The sequence below is a fragment of the Hyperolius riggenbachi genome, chromosome 6, assembly GCF_040937935.1.
Source record: "Hyperolius riggenbachi isolate aHypRig1 chromosome 6, aHypRig1.pri, whole genome shotgun sequence".
In the NCBI taxonomy this organism is placed as follows: domain Eukaryota; kingdom Metazoa; phylum Chordata; class Amphibia; order Anura; family Hyperoliidae; genus Hyperolius; species Hyperolius riggenbachi.
In genome coordinates this window covers 386,157,499-386,177,348 of record NC_090651.1, presented here as the reverse complement: position 1 = coordinate 386,177,348, position 19,850 = coordinate 386,157,499, and the positions used below count along the sequence as shown (strand labels likewise).

The 19,850-nt window shown below is 48.0% G+C and overlaps 1 protein-coding gene across 8 annotated transcripts in view; it reads left to right on the top strand.

The window, feature by feature from the left end:
• The window catches only part of LOC137521991 (histone-lysine N-methyltransferase PRDM9-like), a 144,604-nt gene that overhangs the window by 89,700 nt on the left and 35,054 nt on the right, over positions 1 to 19,850 (top strand). For all 8 annotated transcript variants that reach the window (XM_068241983.1, XM_068241982.1, XM_068241981.1 and 5 more), the window contains 2 exons: positions 96 to 367; positions 10,605 to 10,672. In XM_068241983.1, coding sequence (XP_068098084.1) covers positions 96 to 367; positions 10,605 to 10,672 — 340 coding nt within the window. The remainder of the gene's footprint in view (positions 1 to 95; positions 368 to 10,604; positions 10,673 to 19,850) is intronic.

Here is a 19,850-nt window from a genome sequence, read left to right as displayed (position 1 = left end):
CATTTTTAGTTTTGGGAGTATAATCCAACTTTAATGTTCACTCATGGGTCCAATCCTCTGCTGACAATACTGTGTTTTTTTCCTTCCCCTGCTAGATTGCGAGGAATGCCAGTCATTTTTTCTGAATGAATGTGAAGTGCATGGATACCCGATTTTCATAGCTGACTCCATTGTTGAACTGGGAACCGATAACCGGGCAAAGCTGACACTTCCACCTGCCCTGAGCATCAGAATATCTGGTATTCCACATGCTGGGTTAGGAGTGTGGAATGAGGGCCCAGTTATTGCCAAAGGAACACACTTTGGACCTTATGAAGGAGTTTCAACTGATGAAGAAAATGCTGAAATGAGTGGCTATGCCTGGAAGGTGAGCAGTTTGTGCAAACTGCAAACGCACATTGTCTGTATTGTATCTTGCGTCACATTGTGGAAACTGAACAGAATTTAGCCTTGTTAGTTATGGAGAAGCCCAGTAAGTAGAGTTCTCCACCCTAAATGCTGCTGTAGCAATTATGAATTTGCCTGAGAAGACTGTCATGGTTGTAATCTCTTCTTATTCTTGGACGTCAGGAAACACCAGGTAGGGTTCAAGTCTTACACTTCTCAACCCCAGGGATGAGCTCACGAGTAGTGACCTACTCAAATTCGTGATTAAAGTGAGGGTTAATTGCCTCAGCTGTGCAGCTGGGAGACCAGGGGTTACTTACCCATAATTCTGACGTCCTCTATGCATTCCAAACATCTTGCATGCATCCTATTGGAAGCGTTGCAAGACTCACTACCGCGCACTTTATCCTTCCTGGCTTGAAGGAGAAAGTGCGTGTAGTGAGTCTTGCAAAGCGTCCAATAGGACGTGTGCAAAACATTTGGAACACATAGAGGAGCTCATCCCTGCTCAACCCCTAAGTGATTTTTTTTTTCATATAGCTGCAGGGGCGTTGTTAGGATCCTAAGAGATCCTTGGCACTTTGGGGCACTACAGCTGGGAAATGGGTGTGGTCACGCACCAGGATGGGTGCGGGTGTGGTCATGGGTGGAGCCAAAATTACATGAACTTAACAGCAGTCTAAGTAGGCCTGCCCAGCAAAATGTTGGCTGAAGCCCCCTTTCCATAAATACAGAAACAAAAATGCAGCATATCACATAAATAGGCAGTGTCACTTAAACATAACTAGAAAGAGTTACCTGGCTTCTGTGCTGGCTGATCTGGCTGGCCTGCTGCCAGGTTATCTGGCAGTTCCCCCATAGCATTCCCTGACTTTCTAGTGGACCCCCTGACATGATCCCACAGGCCTGCCATTGAGGCACCACAACTCCCAGCATGCCCCCGTAGAAGAACCACAGCTCCCTGCATGCTCCATAAAGGCATCAGCACCCAGCACCCCCCGGATTGATGCAACTAAGCGCCCGGAATGCCTGCCATTGTGGCATCACAGCTGACTCTCCGGGGCACCACACAATAGAACCGGGGTAAGTGGCACTGACCTTTAGGGCTATACAATGCCCCTGTATTGTAGCATCATTTTCCTTAGTGCAGTACAACGTAAGTGTGGGAAATATACCGTACCTTTTGCAGGTTTGTCCAGTGGGGTAATCAGCGACAAATTGTTTCCACCATGCACTAAACACAATGTGAATCAAGGTCTTTCTGCATCCTCCTCTCCGGAGGGAACATTACTGGCAATGATCAGTGGGTCCTGCTGTCTGCCAGCGGTCTTACCTTCCATCTCAGATGATTTACAAGGAAGAAGACACAATTACTTGCTCCTATGATTGCATAAGTAATATGAAGCACATGCATTGGCTTTTGTGTGGCGCTGTTACCTCTTCAGCTCTTCACATGTGGAGCAAATAAAAAAGGCAGATACTCACCTTTGGACAGGGAAGGCTCTGGGTCCTATAGAGCCTCCCCTGACCTCACTTGGTGTCCTCGTTCTAGTGCTTCCCCCCATAATGTGCCACCTTCATGAGTCCTCAAAAGGCTATGGAAGCTCTTGTGTTCCTGAATGCTTTAGAATACAGGCGGTTCTGTACTCTGCAATGCGGGAGCTGCCTGTCTTCAGAAGCATTAGGGGAAACTAGTGCTTCTGAAGCCTTCCAAGAGCTCACTGAGGAGTATTTCACCAGTTGGTTGGATAGATGTGGTGCTCAAATACCCCTTTTCAAAATTCGAGTTAGGTCGAATTCGAATAGTAAATTATTCGAGATCAGTCGAATATTCGAGTCGAATAATTTTTACTATTCGATTCGACCTCGGAATTCGAGCTCACTATTCGAGTCGGTATTCGAGCTCATTATTCGAGCTGACTATTCGAAATGGCCTTAAATAGCTTCCAACACTTGTTTTGAGGGTGAATGATGCAAGAAACCTCTTTTTTTCCAAGTAACAACAGCAAGTGATTATGTGGGGATGTTCCTTTAAAAAAAAAAAGTTGAAAAGAGAAGTTGTGTCCAGAAATTTGTTCAGTACTGTATATACTTCTTCTTCTTCTTCTTTATCTTCTATATCTTCTTCTTCTTCTTCTTCTATATCTTCTTCTTCTATATCTTCTTCTTCTATATCTTCTTCTATATCTTCTTCTTCTTCTTTTATATTGTCTTCTTCTTCTTCTTCATCTTCTTCATCATCATCTTCTTCTTCTTCATCTTCTTTTTCTTCATCTTCTTCATCTTCTTCTTCATCTTCTTCTTCATCTTCTTCATCTTCTTCTTCATCTTCTTCATCTTCTTCTTCTTCTTCTTCATCTTCTTCATCTTCAACTTCTTCATCTTCTTCTTCTTCTTCATCTTCTTCTTCTTCATCTTCTTCTTCTTCATCTTCTTCATCTTCTTCTTCATCTTCTTCTTCTTCTTCATCATCTTCTTCTTCTTCATCTTCTTCATCTTCTTCTTCTTCATCATCTTCATCTTCTTCTTCATCTTCTTCTTCTTCATCATCTTCATCTTCTTCTTCTTCATCTTCTTCTTCTTCATCTTCTTCTTCTTCATCTTCTTCATCTTCATCTTCTTCATCTTCTTCATCTTCATCTTCTTCATCTTCATCTTCTTCTCCTTCTTCTTCTTCTTCTTCTTCTTCATCTTCTTCTTCTTCTTCTTCATCTTCTTCTTCTTCATCTTCTTCATCTTCTTCTATATCGTCTTCTTCTTCACTTATTTCTCTTTTCAAATTGTTTTTTTTAAAGAAATGCAGCTATTTTTGAGCGTAACAAATAGCTGGTGGCGCACGCATGTTGGAAGCGCCATTGTATGTGCTCCCTGGCAGTGGAAACACACAGACAGCAGGAGGTAAATTCAGCAGCAGGAGGAGGAGGATGAGTGTGTGGCAGCAGGCAGTCAATGAGGCAGGCAGCGTGACATAATAGCCCTGGTACCTAGCGGTGATACCAGGACTGTAAATAAACACAGCAGGCAGGAGGTCCCAGACAGCGGTCGTGCAGCCCACATCGTGTCCAATACACAACTGGGACAACACAGTTTTCAACCCGGGCACCTCAGAAAAATTAAACCTTTTTTATGGTTTTTTGGTTTTGTTTGTAAAACAAATTACACAGATATATAGCTATTGTTTGACGTAATAGCTGGTGGCAGAGTGGCAGCAGAAGGTAAATCTGTGTACCCTGGCAGTGGGAAACACAGACAGACAGCAGAAGGGCAGTACGCAGCCCACTGTAGGTGTAAAATGTGTGGCTGCAGGCGACTTAATAGTCAAAGTGAACCAGGCTGGCTTAGTGAGCAGGAGCCAGGAGGTGGTAAAGGGTGGTAAGGCACATTAACGATGGTTCTTAGCCAGTTCATGTCCCCCTCTCGCCGACAACAGGGGCCAGGAACTCGCCTTCCACCCACGCCTGGTTCATCTTGAGAAACGTCAGTCTGTCCACAGACTTGTGAGACAGACGTGAGCGTTTCTCGGTGACCACACCACCAGCTGCACTGAAGCAGCGCTCGGACAGCACGCTGGAAGGGGGGCAGGACAGCACTTCCAGGGCGTACTGCGCCAGCTCGCTCCAGATCTCCAGGCGCTTGACCCAATACTCCATGGGATCAACAGGGGCATCGCTGTCAAGCCCGCTGTAGGACCCCATGTAGTCAGCCACCATGCGGGTCAGGCGCTGGCTGTGACCGGTGGAGGATGCTGCTGCATGCACCTCCTCTCTAGTCACTGCTGCCGGAGCCTCTACAGTCCTGTAGAGCTCGTGGCTGAGAGACAGCAGGTCTGTGGGGCGCTTGCTGCTGGATGCAGGCACCTGCTGCTGCCTCTGTGCTGGCTGCTGGACAGTGGGGGTGGAAGGCTGGGGGAAGGCTTCCTCCAAGCGCTCAACAAGGGCCTGCTGCAAGCTCCTTATTTGTTGCGCTGGGTCTCCTCCTGCAGGCGGCAGGAACTGGCTCAACTTCCCCTTGAGGCGTGGGTCCAACATCATGCTGATCCAGATGTCCTCCCTCTGCTTCATCTGGATCACCCTGGGGTCTCTGCGCAGGCACGTCAGCATGTGCGCTGCCATTGGGAAGAGGCGGGCCACGTCTGCTGGCACATCGACGGCAGTGCTGCTGTCCTCATCCTCCTCCTCTGCCTCGTCAGCCTCATCCTCTCTCCACCCCCGCACCAACTCAGCTGCACTGTGCTGCTCCCCCTCATCAGCAGCAAGGTCAGGGACCTCCACCAAGTCCTCCTCCTCCTCCCCCTCAGAGGTGGACTGTGCAGCTGCTTGCCGCTCCTGCTGGTCCAAGGCTGCCGCTCCCTGTTCCAGCAAAGCATCGAGGGCCCTGTTCAGCAGACAAACCAGGGGCACCCACTCGCAGACCATAGCATGGTCCCTGCTCACCATGTTAGTGGCCTGCAGAAAGGGAGCCAGCACTAAGCACACCTGCTGCATGTGCCTCCAGTCATCATCGGGGACGATGGACGGGATGTTGCTGGTCTTGTCCCTTCTCTGAGCGGCGGAAACAGTGGCCAGGGCAAGGTACTGTTTGACAGCGCGCTTCTGTTCAACCAGACGCTCCAACATCGCCAGGGTGGAGTTCCAGCGAGTCGGAACGTCAAGGATCAGCCGATGGCGTGGCAGATCCAGCTCCTTTTGCACGTCTTCCAGGCTCGCACAGGCTGCAGCCGAGCGCCGGAAGTGACGCACAACGTTCCTTGGCGTTTCCAGCAGTTCGCCCATCCCCTGGTAGGTGCGCAAGAACTTCTGCACTACCAGGTTCAGCACGTGGGCAAGACAAGGGATGTGGGTCAGGTTTCCCCTGTCTATTGCGGCAACCAGATTGGCCCCATTGTCGGCCACCACCTCTCCGACTCTGAGGCCTCTGGGGGTCAGCCAAATCCTCTCCTGCTCCTGGAGTTTGGCCAACACATGGGTTGCCGTCAGCTTGGTCTTCCCAAGGCTGACCAAGTGCAGCAGCGCTTGGCAGTGGCGGGCCTTCACGCTGCTGCTGAGGCGGGGGGTTTGGCCAGGTGTGCCGGAGGATGGCAGAGGATCGGAGGAACCTGCTGCAGTTCCCCTGACCCTGCGGGGTGGCACCACCCACTGTGTTGCTGCTGCTGCTGTGCCCGCTGCTGCTCTCCCATCCTCACCCCCTTCCACCAAGCTGACCCAGTGGACAGTGAAGGACAGGTAGCGGCCTGTCCCGAAGCGGCTGCTCCAGGAGTCCATGGTGACGTGGACCTTTTCACCAACCGCGTGCTCCAGCCCTCGCTCCACATTGGCCATCACAAAGCGGTGCAGTGCAGGAATGGCCTTGCGGGAGAAAAAGTGTCTGCTGGGGAGCTGCCAGTCTGGGGCTGCGCAAGCAAGCAGCGCACGAATGTCGCTCCCCTCCTGCACGAGCGTGTACGGCAGGAGTTGGGAGCACATGGCCCGTGCCAGCAAGCCGTTCAGCTGCCGCACGCGACGGCTGCTGGGAGGCAGAGCCCTAACCACCCCCTGGAAGGACTCGCTCAAAAGGCTCTGGCGTGGCCTTTTGCTGGCACGGGAATCAGCAGACACAGCGGAGGAGGCCACTGAGGACTGGCTGCCAGAACAGGCCTCAGTGTCGGCGGCAGGAGTTGCAGAGGGGGGAGGAGCAGTGCGTTTCCGCACTCCTGCTGGTGCTGCTGGAGGAGCAGGAGGGCGGGTGGCTGCTGTTGCTGCTGCTGCTGAAGGCTGTGCAGTGATGGGTGTGGTGCCACTGCCAGCACCAGATGCCTTCAGCCTCTGGAACTCCTGATGCTGGTGGAAATGTTTCGCAGCAAGGTGGTTGATGAGCGAGCTGGTGCAGAACTTTAAGGGGTCTGCACCTCTGCTCAACTTCCGCTGACAGTGGTTGCAAGTGGCGTACTTGCTGTACACTGTGGGCATGGTGAAAAAGCGCCAGATTGGTGACAGAAACATCCCCCTACGGCATGGAAGCGCTGCTGCCTGTCTCCCTGTGGTGGTTGGGGGTGGGGCTTGGGGGGCTTGGGTGCGGCTGGTGGTGGTACTGGCAGATGCTGCTGCTGCTGCTGCTGAGCCTGAGACACCAGCAGGCTGTGGGACCTGCCTACTGCTGCTGCCAATGCTTGCAATGATGCGCCTCCTTGCAAGGCCCACAAGAGCATCCTCCTCCTCCTCCTCAGAGCTGCTGAGGACGACATCCCCTGGAGGTGGTGGCACCCAGTCTCTGTCTGTCACCGGGTCATCAACATCCTCCCCCTCCTGAAACATGTCCTGCTGGGATGAGGACCCCCCAAACTCCTCTCCTGATGCATGGATGGGCTGCTTGACTGTCGCCACAGTCTTGCTGTCCAATCCCTCATCCCCCAAAGTGCCCATCAGCATCTCCTCCTCAAGATCGCCAACAACAGCAGACAATTTACTCATGATGCCTGGGGTCAAAAGACTGCTGAATGACAGGTAGGCGAGTGACGGTGAACTGGCCTCCTCCCCAGACCCTGCTGGGCGGCTGCTGCGAACAGGGGTGGTGGTGGTGGTGGTGGTGGTGAGGGTGGAGGCCTCAGATGCAGAGCTGATGGCGGGCTGCTCATCCTCCGTCATGAGTTGCACCACAGTGTCTGCATGCTTTTCCTCAATGGGACGTTTCCGACCCGGCTGGAGGAAAATCGGAGCAGGTGCTACACGCTGCTGCTGCTGTGTCTCTGCAGCGTGAGTTGCAGATGCTCCTGCTGGGCGGCGCCCAAGGCGTCCACGGCCAGTGGCTATGGGAGGAATGTTAGCCACTGACGCTGCTGCTGCAGAACTGTGCATGGTGGCGCGCCCGCGCCCGCGGCTTGCCACAATGCTGCTCCCTCTCCTCCTGATTCCCTTGCTGCCCTTCCCCTTGCCCAAACCGCGCTGGCTGCCACTTCCAGACATCTTCGATGTTTTGGGCGTATAGACAAAAGTTTTTTAAAAGGGCGGGTGAAAAGTGGGGTACTTTAATGGAGTGGGTTGGTGGGTGAGGTGACTGAGTGAGTGTCCCTAGTACAGTAAGTAAGTAGTAACAGTCAGGAAGTACAACTAGCAGTTACAATAATCAGTAGTAATCACAAGTAAATTTAGTGTGTGTACACTACAGACAGTGAGTGCACGCACGCGCAAACACGCGCAGGAGGTAGCCTATGAACAGTGACTGAGTGAGTGTCCCTAGTACAGTAAGTAAGTAAGTAGTAACAGTCAGTAAGTACAACTAACTAATTACAATAATCAATCAGTTATCAGAAGGAAATAGAGTGTGTGTAGTGTGTACACAGACAGTGAGTGCACACACGCAGGAGCTAGTAGCCTATGAACAGTGACTGAGTGTCCTAGACTCCTAGTACAGTAAGTAGTAACAGTAAGTACAACTAACTAATTACAATAATCAATCAGTTATCAGAAGGAAATAGAGTGTGTGTAGTGTGTACACAGACAGTGAGTGCACACACGCAGGAGCTAGTAGCCTATGAACAGTGACTGAGTGTCCTAGACTCCTAGTACAGTAAGTAGTAACAGTAAGTACAACTAACTAATTACAATAATCAATCAGTTATCAGAAGGAAATAGAGTGTGTGTAGTGTGTACACAGACAGTGAGTGCACACACGCAGGAGCTAGTAGCCTATGAACAGTGACTGAGTGTCCTAGACTCCTAGTACAGTAAGTAGTAACAGTGAGTACAACTAACTAATTACAATGTTCAATTACAATAATCAATCAGTTATCAGAACTTGGAAATAGAGTGTGTGTAGTGTGTACACAGACAGTGAGTGCACACACGCAGGAGCAGCTAGTAGCCTATGAACAGTGACAGTGAGTGTCCTAGTACAGTTACAGTATATAACTACAATACTAATACAATCAGTAGTAAAGGACAGCAGAAATACTGGTATAGAATAGAGAGAAATAAACAGAGGACAGGAGGACAGCTGCCCACACAGGCAGGCCCTGAGGCCTAAAGCTGTAAGCCTGCAGCAGCTGGCCTGTCTCTATGTAACACAAAAGCTACTAACTAAAATACAATGTCTAACTAACTAACAACAATATAGGTGTGTATAGGAGGTGTATGTGAGCAAAAACGCTAGGTAAATGACCACAATAAAGCTCTTGCTAAGCCAAAGCACAAAGGAGCAACTCTCTCTATGCAAGTCTCAGGCAAGGACGGAGAAACGTAACATGGCGGCCGCTATTTATAGGGTAGGGGCTGGCCAGGGTCCCCCTCTGTGATTGGCTGCCGTCAGAGGGCCTGGGAGCCCTCTGATTGGCTCTAAGGACATCAATCTGGGCTATGACGCTATTCGAGCTCGGTACCGAGCTCGAATAGCGCCGTTTGCTCGAATAGCTCGAATAGTGAATGGGCTATTCGAGTGTACGCGAATAGCCCATTCGAATAGCTACAGCTATTCGGAGCTCGAATACCGAGCTCGAATAGCTGGAAAAGAGCTCGAATATTCGAGCTACTCGAATATTCGAGCTCTGCTGAGCACCACACGGGGCTGACAGTCCTGAAACAAGGGGACCAAGAGAGGACAGACTCTACAGCAGGAGTGCACTTTGTGTAGATCCTTCATGGACTTTTTGGTAGATTCCAACCTCACTACATTTTCCATTCTGTATATACGATCATCCTCCTAAAATTGTACATAGGTAGATCATTTTGAGTTGACTGGCTAATTTTTAAAGTAGCTCGCAAGCCGAAAGAATGTGGTCACCTCTGCTCTACAGGATCCAGAGCCTTCCCTGTCCATAGGTGAGTAGCTACCTTTTTTATTTGCTTTATAGGATACCAGACCTGAAGTGAGTGGGAACAAATAAGGGGAGCAGGCATGTACGGCAAGCTGTCCTGATGCCCACCGCTTCCCCTGTTCTCCTCTGTCCCCCGCCTTGCTACTTAAATGCCCCCCAGCAGCCTCTTCCAGGTTGGCTGGATTGGGCATTAGTGCGCTGTCGCTGGCCCGGCTGCATACTTCCTACATTGCACGCCCATAGCTGGAGTGCTCTGTACATGTGCACAACATAGTCGTGACCTCATGCGCATGTGTGATGGGCATCAGGACAGCTTGCTGTACATGCCTGCTCCCCCGTTTTTTCCTATTCATTTTAGCTCTGGTATCCTTTAAAGAAAACCTGTAACTTTAAAAACCTCCCCTGGGGGTACTCACCTCGGGTGGGGGAAGCCTCCGGATCCTATTGAGGCTTCTCCCCCCGTCCTCCTCGGTGCCACGGCAGCGGCAAAAAAGCTCTGGGAACGGCGGCGATGTAAATATTTACCTCCCCGGCTCCAGCGCAGGCGCAGTATCGGCTCTCCGCCTCAGGGATAGGCAGAAATAGCCGATCACTGTCAGGCCGCTCCGCTGTGCAGGCGCAAGTCTCCTGCAAGTCTCCTGCACCTGCGCAGTAGAGTGGACCCGATGGAGATTGGCTGTTTCCGCCTATCTCCGTGCTGAGAGCCGCAACAGCGCCCCCGCTGGAGCCAGGAAAGGAAAATAAATCATCGCTTGTCAGGCTTGTGGAGGGAGGATTCCGGGACACTTCCGGGGAGCCAGCGCTGGACTGCCTGCAGCTACAGGGGAGGGGGAAGCCTCATTGGGACTCTGAGGCTTCCCCCTCCTGAGGTGAGTACCCCCAGGGGAACTTTTTGTTGTTACAGGTTCTCTTTAAAATTCAATCATTATAGCATCAATTTATCTGCGCTTATCAACATAAAAGGGTGTGGCTTAGGGTGTGGCATCTGCTGAGAGGTGGAGTTTAATATGTCAGGATTAATGTGTACATATGCATCTGAGACATATTTCCTAACAGATGCATGGTTCCTAAGTAACCAGCAGCTAGAGGACTGGCCAGCTTACATTTTATTCCATCGTTGGCTCAGTGGATATTTGCATATTGGGAGAAGTGTTTGCTCTTCACACCATTCAGCTAATTGTAGCCAGTATGGGGGAGGAGTTTGTACATAGGTAGCTGACGTTTTTTAAACAGAGCAGCCACACAAAAGAGTTGACATGACAGGTTTGCTTTAAATAATAAAATGACATGTCAGTGATAAAACCTATGAAATGTAATGGAAATCATGAGATGTTCAACATGGAAATTCTAGGGTAGCCTCTTCAGAATATTTTAGGATACAATATTGCAGTTCTGAACGCATTCTTACACTCATCTTCTCCTACCAATATAGATCACTAAAGGCAAAGACCACTATGAATACATCAATGCAGAAGATGAAAAGAATTCTAACTGGATGAGGTATGTATCGTAGTCCATGTTTACTTATTCTTATTATTCCTGTCCTGGCCACAGAAAAGGTCAGGGGTGCTTGCTGCCCACCCTCCAGTGTTATTTTGGTGGTCAACCAGAACTGAGAAAGGTTGTTTAAAGATTTCCTTTCCTTATCCAGCCACACACCTGTAATAATGATGTGGAGGGTAAAAGTCAGAACATTCTCTTAGCGATACACTGTGAAAATTAATCTGCTATTTTGAGAAATCAATTTGCTAAGGTTAGAGAATGCAGGAGATCATACTGTAAGCCATAAAGCACACTGGACATAAATTTTTTTTATAACTGTCAGCTATGACATAACATTTACAGCTCTCACAAGGGTACAGAGCTGGCCTTAGGGCCCACTCACTCTAGGGCGATTATTTAGCAGCCATTTACTGCTAATCGCCGAACCGCTATCGCTTTTTAAAATGCTAGTGCAACATTAAAGGGATACTGTAGGGGGGTCGGGGGAAAATGAGCTGAACTTACCCGGGGCTTCTAATGGTCGCCCGCAGACATCCTGTGCCCGCGCAGCCAGTCACCGATGCTCTGGCCCCGCCTCCGGTTCACTTCTGGAATTTCTGACTTTAAAGTCAGAAAACCACTGTGCCTGCATTGCCGTGTCCTCGATCCCGCTGATGTCATCAAGAGCGCACAGCGCAGGCCCAGTATGGTCTGTGTCTGTGCAGTACACTCCTGGTGACATCAGCGGGAGCGAGGACACGGCAACGCAGGCGCAGTGGTTTTCTGACTTTAAAGTCAGAAATTCCAGAAGTGAACTGGAGGCGGGGCCGGAGCATCGGTGACTGGTTGCATGGACTCAGGATGTCTGCGGGGGACCATTAGAAGCCCCGGGTAAGTTCAGCTCATTTTCCCCCGACCCCCCTACAGTATCCCTTTAACTATATGGCACGGATCTCACTGCCGCAATTGCCGCCAATTGCGGGCGATTCGCGATTAGCAGCAATCGCTAAACGTGGTGCATGCATTTAGCACGCTATAAAAGCATTAATCGCGACTGAAAAAATAGAGCAAAGTGTACAGTAATGTTACCACGATAATCTTTATTTATATACCACTGACATCTTCCGCAGCGCTGTACAGAGTATATTGTCTTGTCACTAACTGTCCCTCAGAGGTGCTCACCATCTAATCCCTACCATACTCACATGTCTATGTATGTATTGTGTAGTGTATATATTGTAGTCTAGGGCCAATTTAGGGGGAAGCCAATTAACTTATCTGTATGTTTTTGGGATGGAAACTGGAGTGCCCAGAGGAAACCCACATAGACACTGGTAGAACATACACACTCCTTGCAGATGTTGACCTGGCTGGGATTCGAACCGAGGACCCAGCGCTGCAAGGCGAGAGTGCTAAACACTATGCCACCGTGCTGCCCTATAATTGTGGTAAAATCACCCACACAAAATGGTTTTGCATATACAAGTGTGAATGGGGCCTTAGGTATGTGTGACCTGTGCAATGATAGATGGAACAGCATTTGAACTTACCACTTTTTAGCATTGTCAAGTGAAAGGTAATGGTCACCTGTGTCCTACACTCATTTCATTGCTGCCTCCTACAAAATAACAGAAAATGAATACTTACCTACTGGCATTTTCCTTTCCTGGTGCATCCATTCCAGCATACCCATGGGTTTGGCTCCACCTCCAAACCCCACGGGAAAAATTAACTATGACTAGTATCCTCCAAAATATGTATGCTGCCACAAGTGTACAAACCCGATGGTGGAACCCTCCCAGGGAAAACAGATCCCTGGAATGCCGGTGCCAAACCTCGCTCAGGTTGCCGAGGACTATACAGGTGTGCAGGACTATACAATGAAATGAAGAGGCGGCATACCACTGGCTTTGGTAATTACAGCGTATACTGTAGCATGACAGAACAGCACACTACATGTTACAAACCATCACAGTCCTTCATCAGGTGTACACCTCACCTTCATCAGGTGTAGTGTGCTGTAATTAGCAAAGCCAGTGGTGTGCCGTCTTTTCAACCATTCCAAAATAAGTATGCTGGAATGGATGCACCACGGAAAGAATATTTCGGTAGGTATGGTAAGTATTAAACTTCTGTTTTCCTAGAGCAGTGGTCCTCAAACTACAGCCTTCGGGACAAATGTGGCCCCCCTGAGGCTTTTTCACTGGCCCCCCAAACACAAAATGTATAACTTATAGATGTGGCTGACTGCACCTTTAAATATTGGTGACTTGCATATAGAATAGCAGTGCTGGCACCCCCCATCCACATACTGTAGAAGCCAGTGAGCAGTCATTTGGTTCATCAGGTGACAGTGCTGTCCAACTGGAAGGCAGGTTGTCACCTGGGTATGCTTCACTGTCTGGTGCACAAAGACGTTCTTCGGACACGCATGACTGAGTGGCTGCTGCTGGGAGTCCTAAGAGCATAATTGAGGGGAATCAATACCTTGATTTAATGTAATGTTTTTCAACATCATTTTATGTATTTTCCGGCCCTCCAGCAGTCTGAAGTATGTTGACCCTTGATCCAAAAAGTTTGGGGGCACCTGTCCTAGAGCCTCTATCCCAGCACACTCATAAGAAATAACTAGCAAATTTACAAGGGAGGGTATGCCGATTGCTGAAACACACACAATTTATTTACAAAAGGAAGTTGCACAGTCAAAAACTGTTTTCCCAAACTGAACCAAACACAAAACAGAGAGGTCAACTCTTTCGGGTGAAACAAAGTTATTAGATGCTTTACAAATGGTGGCAGAATAAATTCCAGCATATGCCACCCAGGAAGATGATAGGTATCCTGTGGAGGATGTAGAACGTTAGCCCTAAATGCATGCTGGATGACTCTGCATAGCCACAAATCTTTAAATAAACTGAATTCATTGAGTTTCACTTTTAAAGGTCTTAAAAACTGAAGAAGATTATGCTAATCTTCTGCTTTTCAACTTCCAAGCCATCAGATGAAGCCTTTGAAAATTGGGGTGGTATAAGCCATGTTGGACTAACAGGTCTGGTGTTGAGGGAAGAGAAAAGGCAGGTCATGCGTTCAACTTGAGAAAAAGGGGATGACAGATTAGATTGGGCCAGTTTGGAATGATTGCAATGTCTGTTAAATTCTCTCTCTGTACTCTCTGGAGGAAATGTAAAATAAAGGTAATTGGAGAAAAGGCATAAGCCAGATGTTATGGTCACAGTTGTGTTAGAGCATCAAGACCGGAGGATCCTTTGCACTGCTTCTTGTAAAAGAAGACTGGAACTTTGTGATTGATGTGAAAGGTAAATACAGTGGGTTGCAAAAGTATTCGGCCCCCTTGAAGTTTTCCACATTTTGTCACATTACTGCCACAAACATGAATCAATTTTATTGGAATTCCACATGAAAGACCAAAGTGGTGTACACATGAGAAGTGGAATGAAAATCATACATGATTCCAAACATTTTTTACAAATAAATAACTGCAAAGTGGTGTGTGCATAATTATTCGGCCCCCTTTGATCTGAGTGCAGTCAGTTGCCCATAGACATTGCCTGATGAGTGCTAATGACTAAATAGAGTGCACCTGTGTGTAATCTAATGTAAGTACAAATACAGCTGCTCTGTGAGGGCCTCAGAGGTTGTCTAAGAGAATATTGGGAGCAACAACACCATGAAGTCTAAAGAACACACCAGACAGGTCAGGGATCAAGTTATTGAGAAATTTAAAGCAGGCTTAGGCTACAAAAAGATTTCCAAAGCCTTGAACATCCCACGGAGCACTGTTCAATCGATCATTCAGAAATGGAAGGAGTATGGCACAACTGCACACCTACCAAGACAAGGCCATCCTCCTCACAGGCAGAACAAGGAGAGCGCTGATCAGAAATGCAGTCAAGAGGCCCATGGTGACTCTGGACGAGCTGGAGAGATCTTCAGCTCAGGTGGGAGACTCTGTCCATAGGACAACTATTAGTCATGCACTGTACAAAATTGGCCATTATGGAAGAATGGCAAGAAGAAAGGCATTGTTAACAGAAAGCATAAGAAGTCCCGTTTGCAGTTTCCCACAAGCCATGTGGGGGGACAGCAACCATGTGGAAGAAGGTGCTCTGGTCAGATGAGACCAAAATGGAACTTTTTGGCCAAAATGCAAAACGCTATGTGTGGCAGAAAACTAACACTGCACATCACTCTGAACACACCATCCCCACTGTCAAATATGGTGGTGGCAGCATCATGCTCGGGGGGTGCATCTCTCCAGCAGGGACAGGGAAGCTGGTCAGAGTTGATGGGTAGATGGATGGAGCCAAATACAGAGCAAACTTGGAAGAAAACCTCTTGGAGACTGCAAAAGACTTGAGACTGGGGCGGAGGTTCACCTTCCAGCATGACAATGACCCTAAACATAAAGCCAGGGCAACAATGGAATGGTTTAAAACAAAACATATCTATGTGTTAGAATGGCCCAGTCAAAGTCCAGATCTAAATCCAATCGAGAATCTGTGGCAAGATCTGAAAACTGCTGTTCACAAACGCTGTCCATCTAATCTGACTGAGCTGGAGCTGTTTTGCAAAGAATAATGGGCAAGGATTTCAGTCTCTAGATGTGCAAAGCTGGTAGAGACATACCCTAAAAGACTGGCAGCTGTAATTGCAGCAAAAGGTGGTTCTACAAAGTATTGACTCAGGGGGCCGAATAATTACGCACATCCCACTTTGCAGTTATTTATTTGTAAAAAATGTTTGGAATGATGTATGATTTTCGATCCACTTCTCACATGTACACCACTTTGTATTGGTCTTTCACGTTGAATTCCAATAAAATTGATTCATGTTTGTGGCAGTAATGTGACAAAATGTGGAAAACTTCAAGGGGGCCGAATACTTTTGCAACCCACTGTAGATTGCCTTGGTGAATGCCCAGCATTAGAGAATACTTTCTCTTTCATGGACCATTCATTGTGATCCAACCACTCCCTTGAAAAAGGGAATGTACATACTGTACATAGCATTCATGTGTTGCAAATTGTCTTCTAGCCATTGCATAATTGGTTGTACTTGTAATAGCATCAAACTCCTTGTACCCCCTTGATATTTGTTATAAGCTACTGCCGTGGTGTTATCCAAACATGTACATATTGAGTGACCTACTAGGAGACAAGCAAATGCTAGAAAACCCATCTGAATTGCTCATAATTCTAAGATGTTAGAGGTCACCCGGCAAGGTTGAGACTGCCGGGGAGACCATGAATTGATCTTGGAACCATGCTCCCCAACCCTCCAAACTGACATCTGTAGTGATCATTAACCAATCTGGAGGAAGAAAAGCTTCCATGTTTGGTAGATTCTCGAAGTCAACCACCACAGAAGGGAGGACTTCATGTGGTGCATAATAATAATAATAGTCTGATTGAGGGATGATCTGTTCCACTGATGCAGAAAAGACTATTGGAATATCTCAATGTACCAATGGGTCCTCTTCACTACTGCAACTGTTGCTGACAGAGATCCTAGTAAGGCAATGGCATGCTGACATACTATGGAGACAGATGAAGGATGCCACCACACTTTTGATCTTGTTGAAGTTTTCTTCTATCACGACATTCCATTGAGTGTCGAAGAGTTCTCCCAGGTATTGTAACGATCGGTGTAACACAGAGAGGGTCTGATTACCGGTGATCTGCAGAATCACAGAGAATACAGATATATACCCGATTATTGATGATCTGCAGTATCACCGATAATCAGATATATCACTAACCTCTGGACACCTGAGTAATAAGAGTGTTTGGTGCAACAATAGTACTTTGAGGACTGCCCCTCAAGAGCAGGTGCAGAGCAGTAAGGAGTACTGCACAGAAGTACGTTCCTTCCGTTAGCCTGGACTCTCCCGGGGGAGGAGTCAGGCTGAGAGTAGGAAGGGCAGAACGTGAGTGACACCAATGAGGGAGTGTCACTGACAGATCTGTGAACTGTCTCTAACAGGGAAGACAGTTCTCGAGGTCGGGCAAGCCACACAGACAGATAAAGTACAGAATCAGGAGACAGATGCGGAGTCCTATGGACGAGCAGAGTTTGGCAACAGAGTATCAGAATAGCAAGGTACAGAATCAGGAGACAGATGCGGAGTCCAAGGACGAGCAGAGTTTGGCAACAGAGTATCAAAATAGCGAGGTACAGAATCAGGAGACAGATGAGTGGTCAGGCAAGCGGAAGGTCATAACAAATAATCAACAATGCCTAGACTAAGGTGTGAGGTCCTTGGTCCTCAACACCTAGGAACTGATCTAGATAATATCACAGATAATAACAGGCTCTCTAGACTAAGGTGTGAGGTCCTTGGTCATCAACACCTTGGGAACTGATCTAAATAATAATATCACAGATACTGACAAAAGGTCTGAGTGCTACCACGTAGTGATCGCAACGCCAGACACCAGAGAAATGACCAGCACCCAGTATATATACCCAAGCGTTTCTCAGCGCCTCCCCTGAGTGCTGGACCAATGAAAACTGGCTGAATTGTCAGCTGACCGGCTTGGTCAGCTGACACCCTTCTGACTGTCATAAAGGCTCTGCCTCTCAGCGCGCGCGCGCGTCCTTCTGAATCTGTGTGGACTATCAGTCCCAGCCACACCAGACATATGTTGCAATGTATCCGCTGTTCCGAACGCGGGGCCAGCCGCACCGCTTTCTGAGCAAGCGGCGGCTTCCCCGCGTCTGGTCACACTGTCAGTAGCAATCTCATGCGACCAACCTGCCGCGTCCAACACGGACTCCACCGCTTTGTCCATAGGGCATGCGGCGGTTTCTCCGCGTTGCGCCGCCATGTTGGACGCGGAATCAGCCGCCTTACTCTGAGTACATGCGGCGGCTTTTCCGCGTTTCCTCACAGGTATACACGGAGTTTAGGAGTCTTAACTGACTCTTCTTACAACTTACAATCCACCCAAACTGTTGAAACATATTCAAATAGCATACTGTATATTCGTGTGTTTCTGTGACTCAGCAGAGTTTCTTTAGAATTGACTAACAAAAAAATAGTTCAGGTACTGGAGAATCTGTATTTTTTTGCATCTGGGGAGTGGTATTACCAGCTGGAGAACTTTGGTGGAGGTGTGAGGACATGAGGAAAAGCTGAACGGGGAGTGTTGGGAAATGTAGGTGAATATTTCCTGCTGAGAATTAAGGTACTTTTGAAATGAATAGGAATTTGCAAATAGACATTGTTTAGTTCGATTGAAAGAAGAAAATCTCCTGGTTGAACTACTTCAATTGTAGAATGCAGCGATTCCATCTTGAATTTTTCTAAGATGACTGGTCTCCAGTCACCAGTCAACTTTTGGATAAGTCACACAGTAGAGAGCCTTGTTGGTACTTTCTTTACTGATTCTTACTATTTAGGCTTCTATGTATTGGATAAGACAAGAACTTTTGTCCTCTAATGATCTTATGGCTGTTGAAACATTTATATTTGGTGGAGCTTGTTTGAAAAACCAATTGTGACCTTCCTGGACTGTAGACACCACCCATGGATCTCTAATTATTGCCTCCCAAACTCCCACAAAGCTGTTTAGTCCTGCAACAACTAGAGGAGCCTGGGGGGTTAAGGAGTCAAAAGGACTTCCCCTGGGGCGGTGTTCCAACTGCCATGGACTTGACTGTCTTCACCAGGGCAGCTTGGGTGTTACAAGTAGAAGAATAGTCCACTCCACAGGCTCAAACTGCTAGGAGTATTTAACACCAAGGAGTCAACCAGTCCACACCTGGATCCACCATAGGATCACTAAGGAAATGCTTAGCGAATAAGAAAGGATGACTGAGTCTTCACCTGGATTTTAAGCAACTAATAGGTAATAGGGAGATGATCTCACTGTGCAAGCAGCATGTCAGCTTAGAGGCTAGCATTCACGTAGCAGCAACAATGTCCCAGATTAGTTTTGCGTCCAGAAAACTCTCTCAGACTCAACAACACTAACAGGCTGGCCCTCCCTCTCAAAAGCCACAAAACAACATAGTGCTACTGAGGCAGAGTCAGGCACTGGGGTGCCATGTGGAAGTCATATCGGTGGGAGGTTGAGAACACCATGCTAAAATTTTGTGTGCAACTTTCTGTGACCAAAGCCCACTTGTTCCTGGCTTAGGGTGCATGTATACACACTATGGGCTTGATTCACAAAGCCGTGCTAACTCATAGCATGGTCGCGCTAGTGTTTTATGTGCGATATAATGCGCATAACATTTTTTACGTGCGCAATTGCAAATTTTTGCGAGCAATCGTGAATTTTTGTTCAAAAATTTGTGATTGCACGTGAAAAAAGGTTACGCGCGTTATAATCATGTTCACATCTCTGCATTGAAAAGGATTGCAGTATTTCTCAATATGCAGTGAAAGTCTCCTGAATAGCGCATGCATAGGTGTGTGCATTGCATACAAATTAACCAGGCTTTGAAATAATGTATTATAACCCACTAGCTGACGTAAGCCCGTTTAAAAGGAAGGAATATTGTTGCAGCTCGTGGAGGTGGTGAGAGCCCTCTCGGGCATAATTATAATGTTGTGCCGCAAACCTAACGCAATACACAGCTGACACAAAGCAACCTTGGACTTGGCTGAGAGTGCAGTTGGGAAACTCCTGTGATATACTGTATATCTCGATGGAGAGAGGCCTATTAAAGGAACTGTGACTGCATAGCCAATGAATTTAAGGCTTATACTGTATACTAGCCAACCCGCGTCGTAGCATACGCCGCATCTATCTATCTAATAGAGTACGCGCCTCAACCTTGAAGCAAGAAGAAGTAGGCTTTCCATGAGAAAATGTATGCGTGCTCAAACACCAAGTTTAACCCTAGCAAGTCTGGCTTTGCAAATCTGGCCTAATTGGCTAATTATGAGGCAATGCCCATGCAAATATGCATTTGCTTTCGCATGCCAAACTATGCAGGGTCCAAAAACCAATACTGCAAAGCAATCGCCCTGCGGGAATTAGTTCATGCTACATTAGTACTATCCAGGAGCGCCATGGGGAGGCTTCCCAATGCCCCCATACAACCGGGGGGACCGCGGGGTCCCAGGCACTCTCACTGCCTGGGAACCACAGCGGCACTCCGGAGGGGGAGGCTGGCTGGCGCAGCCGACCCCCCCAAGCGTGGCCAGCGCCAGGGAGAGCCGTCC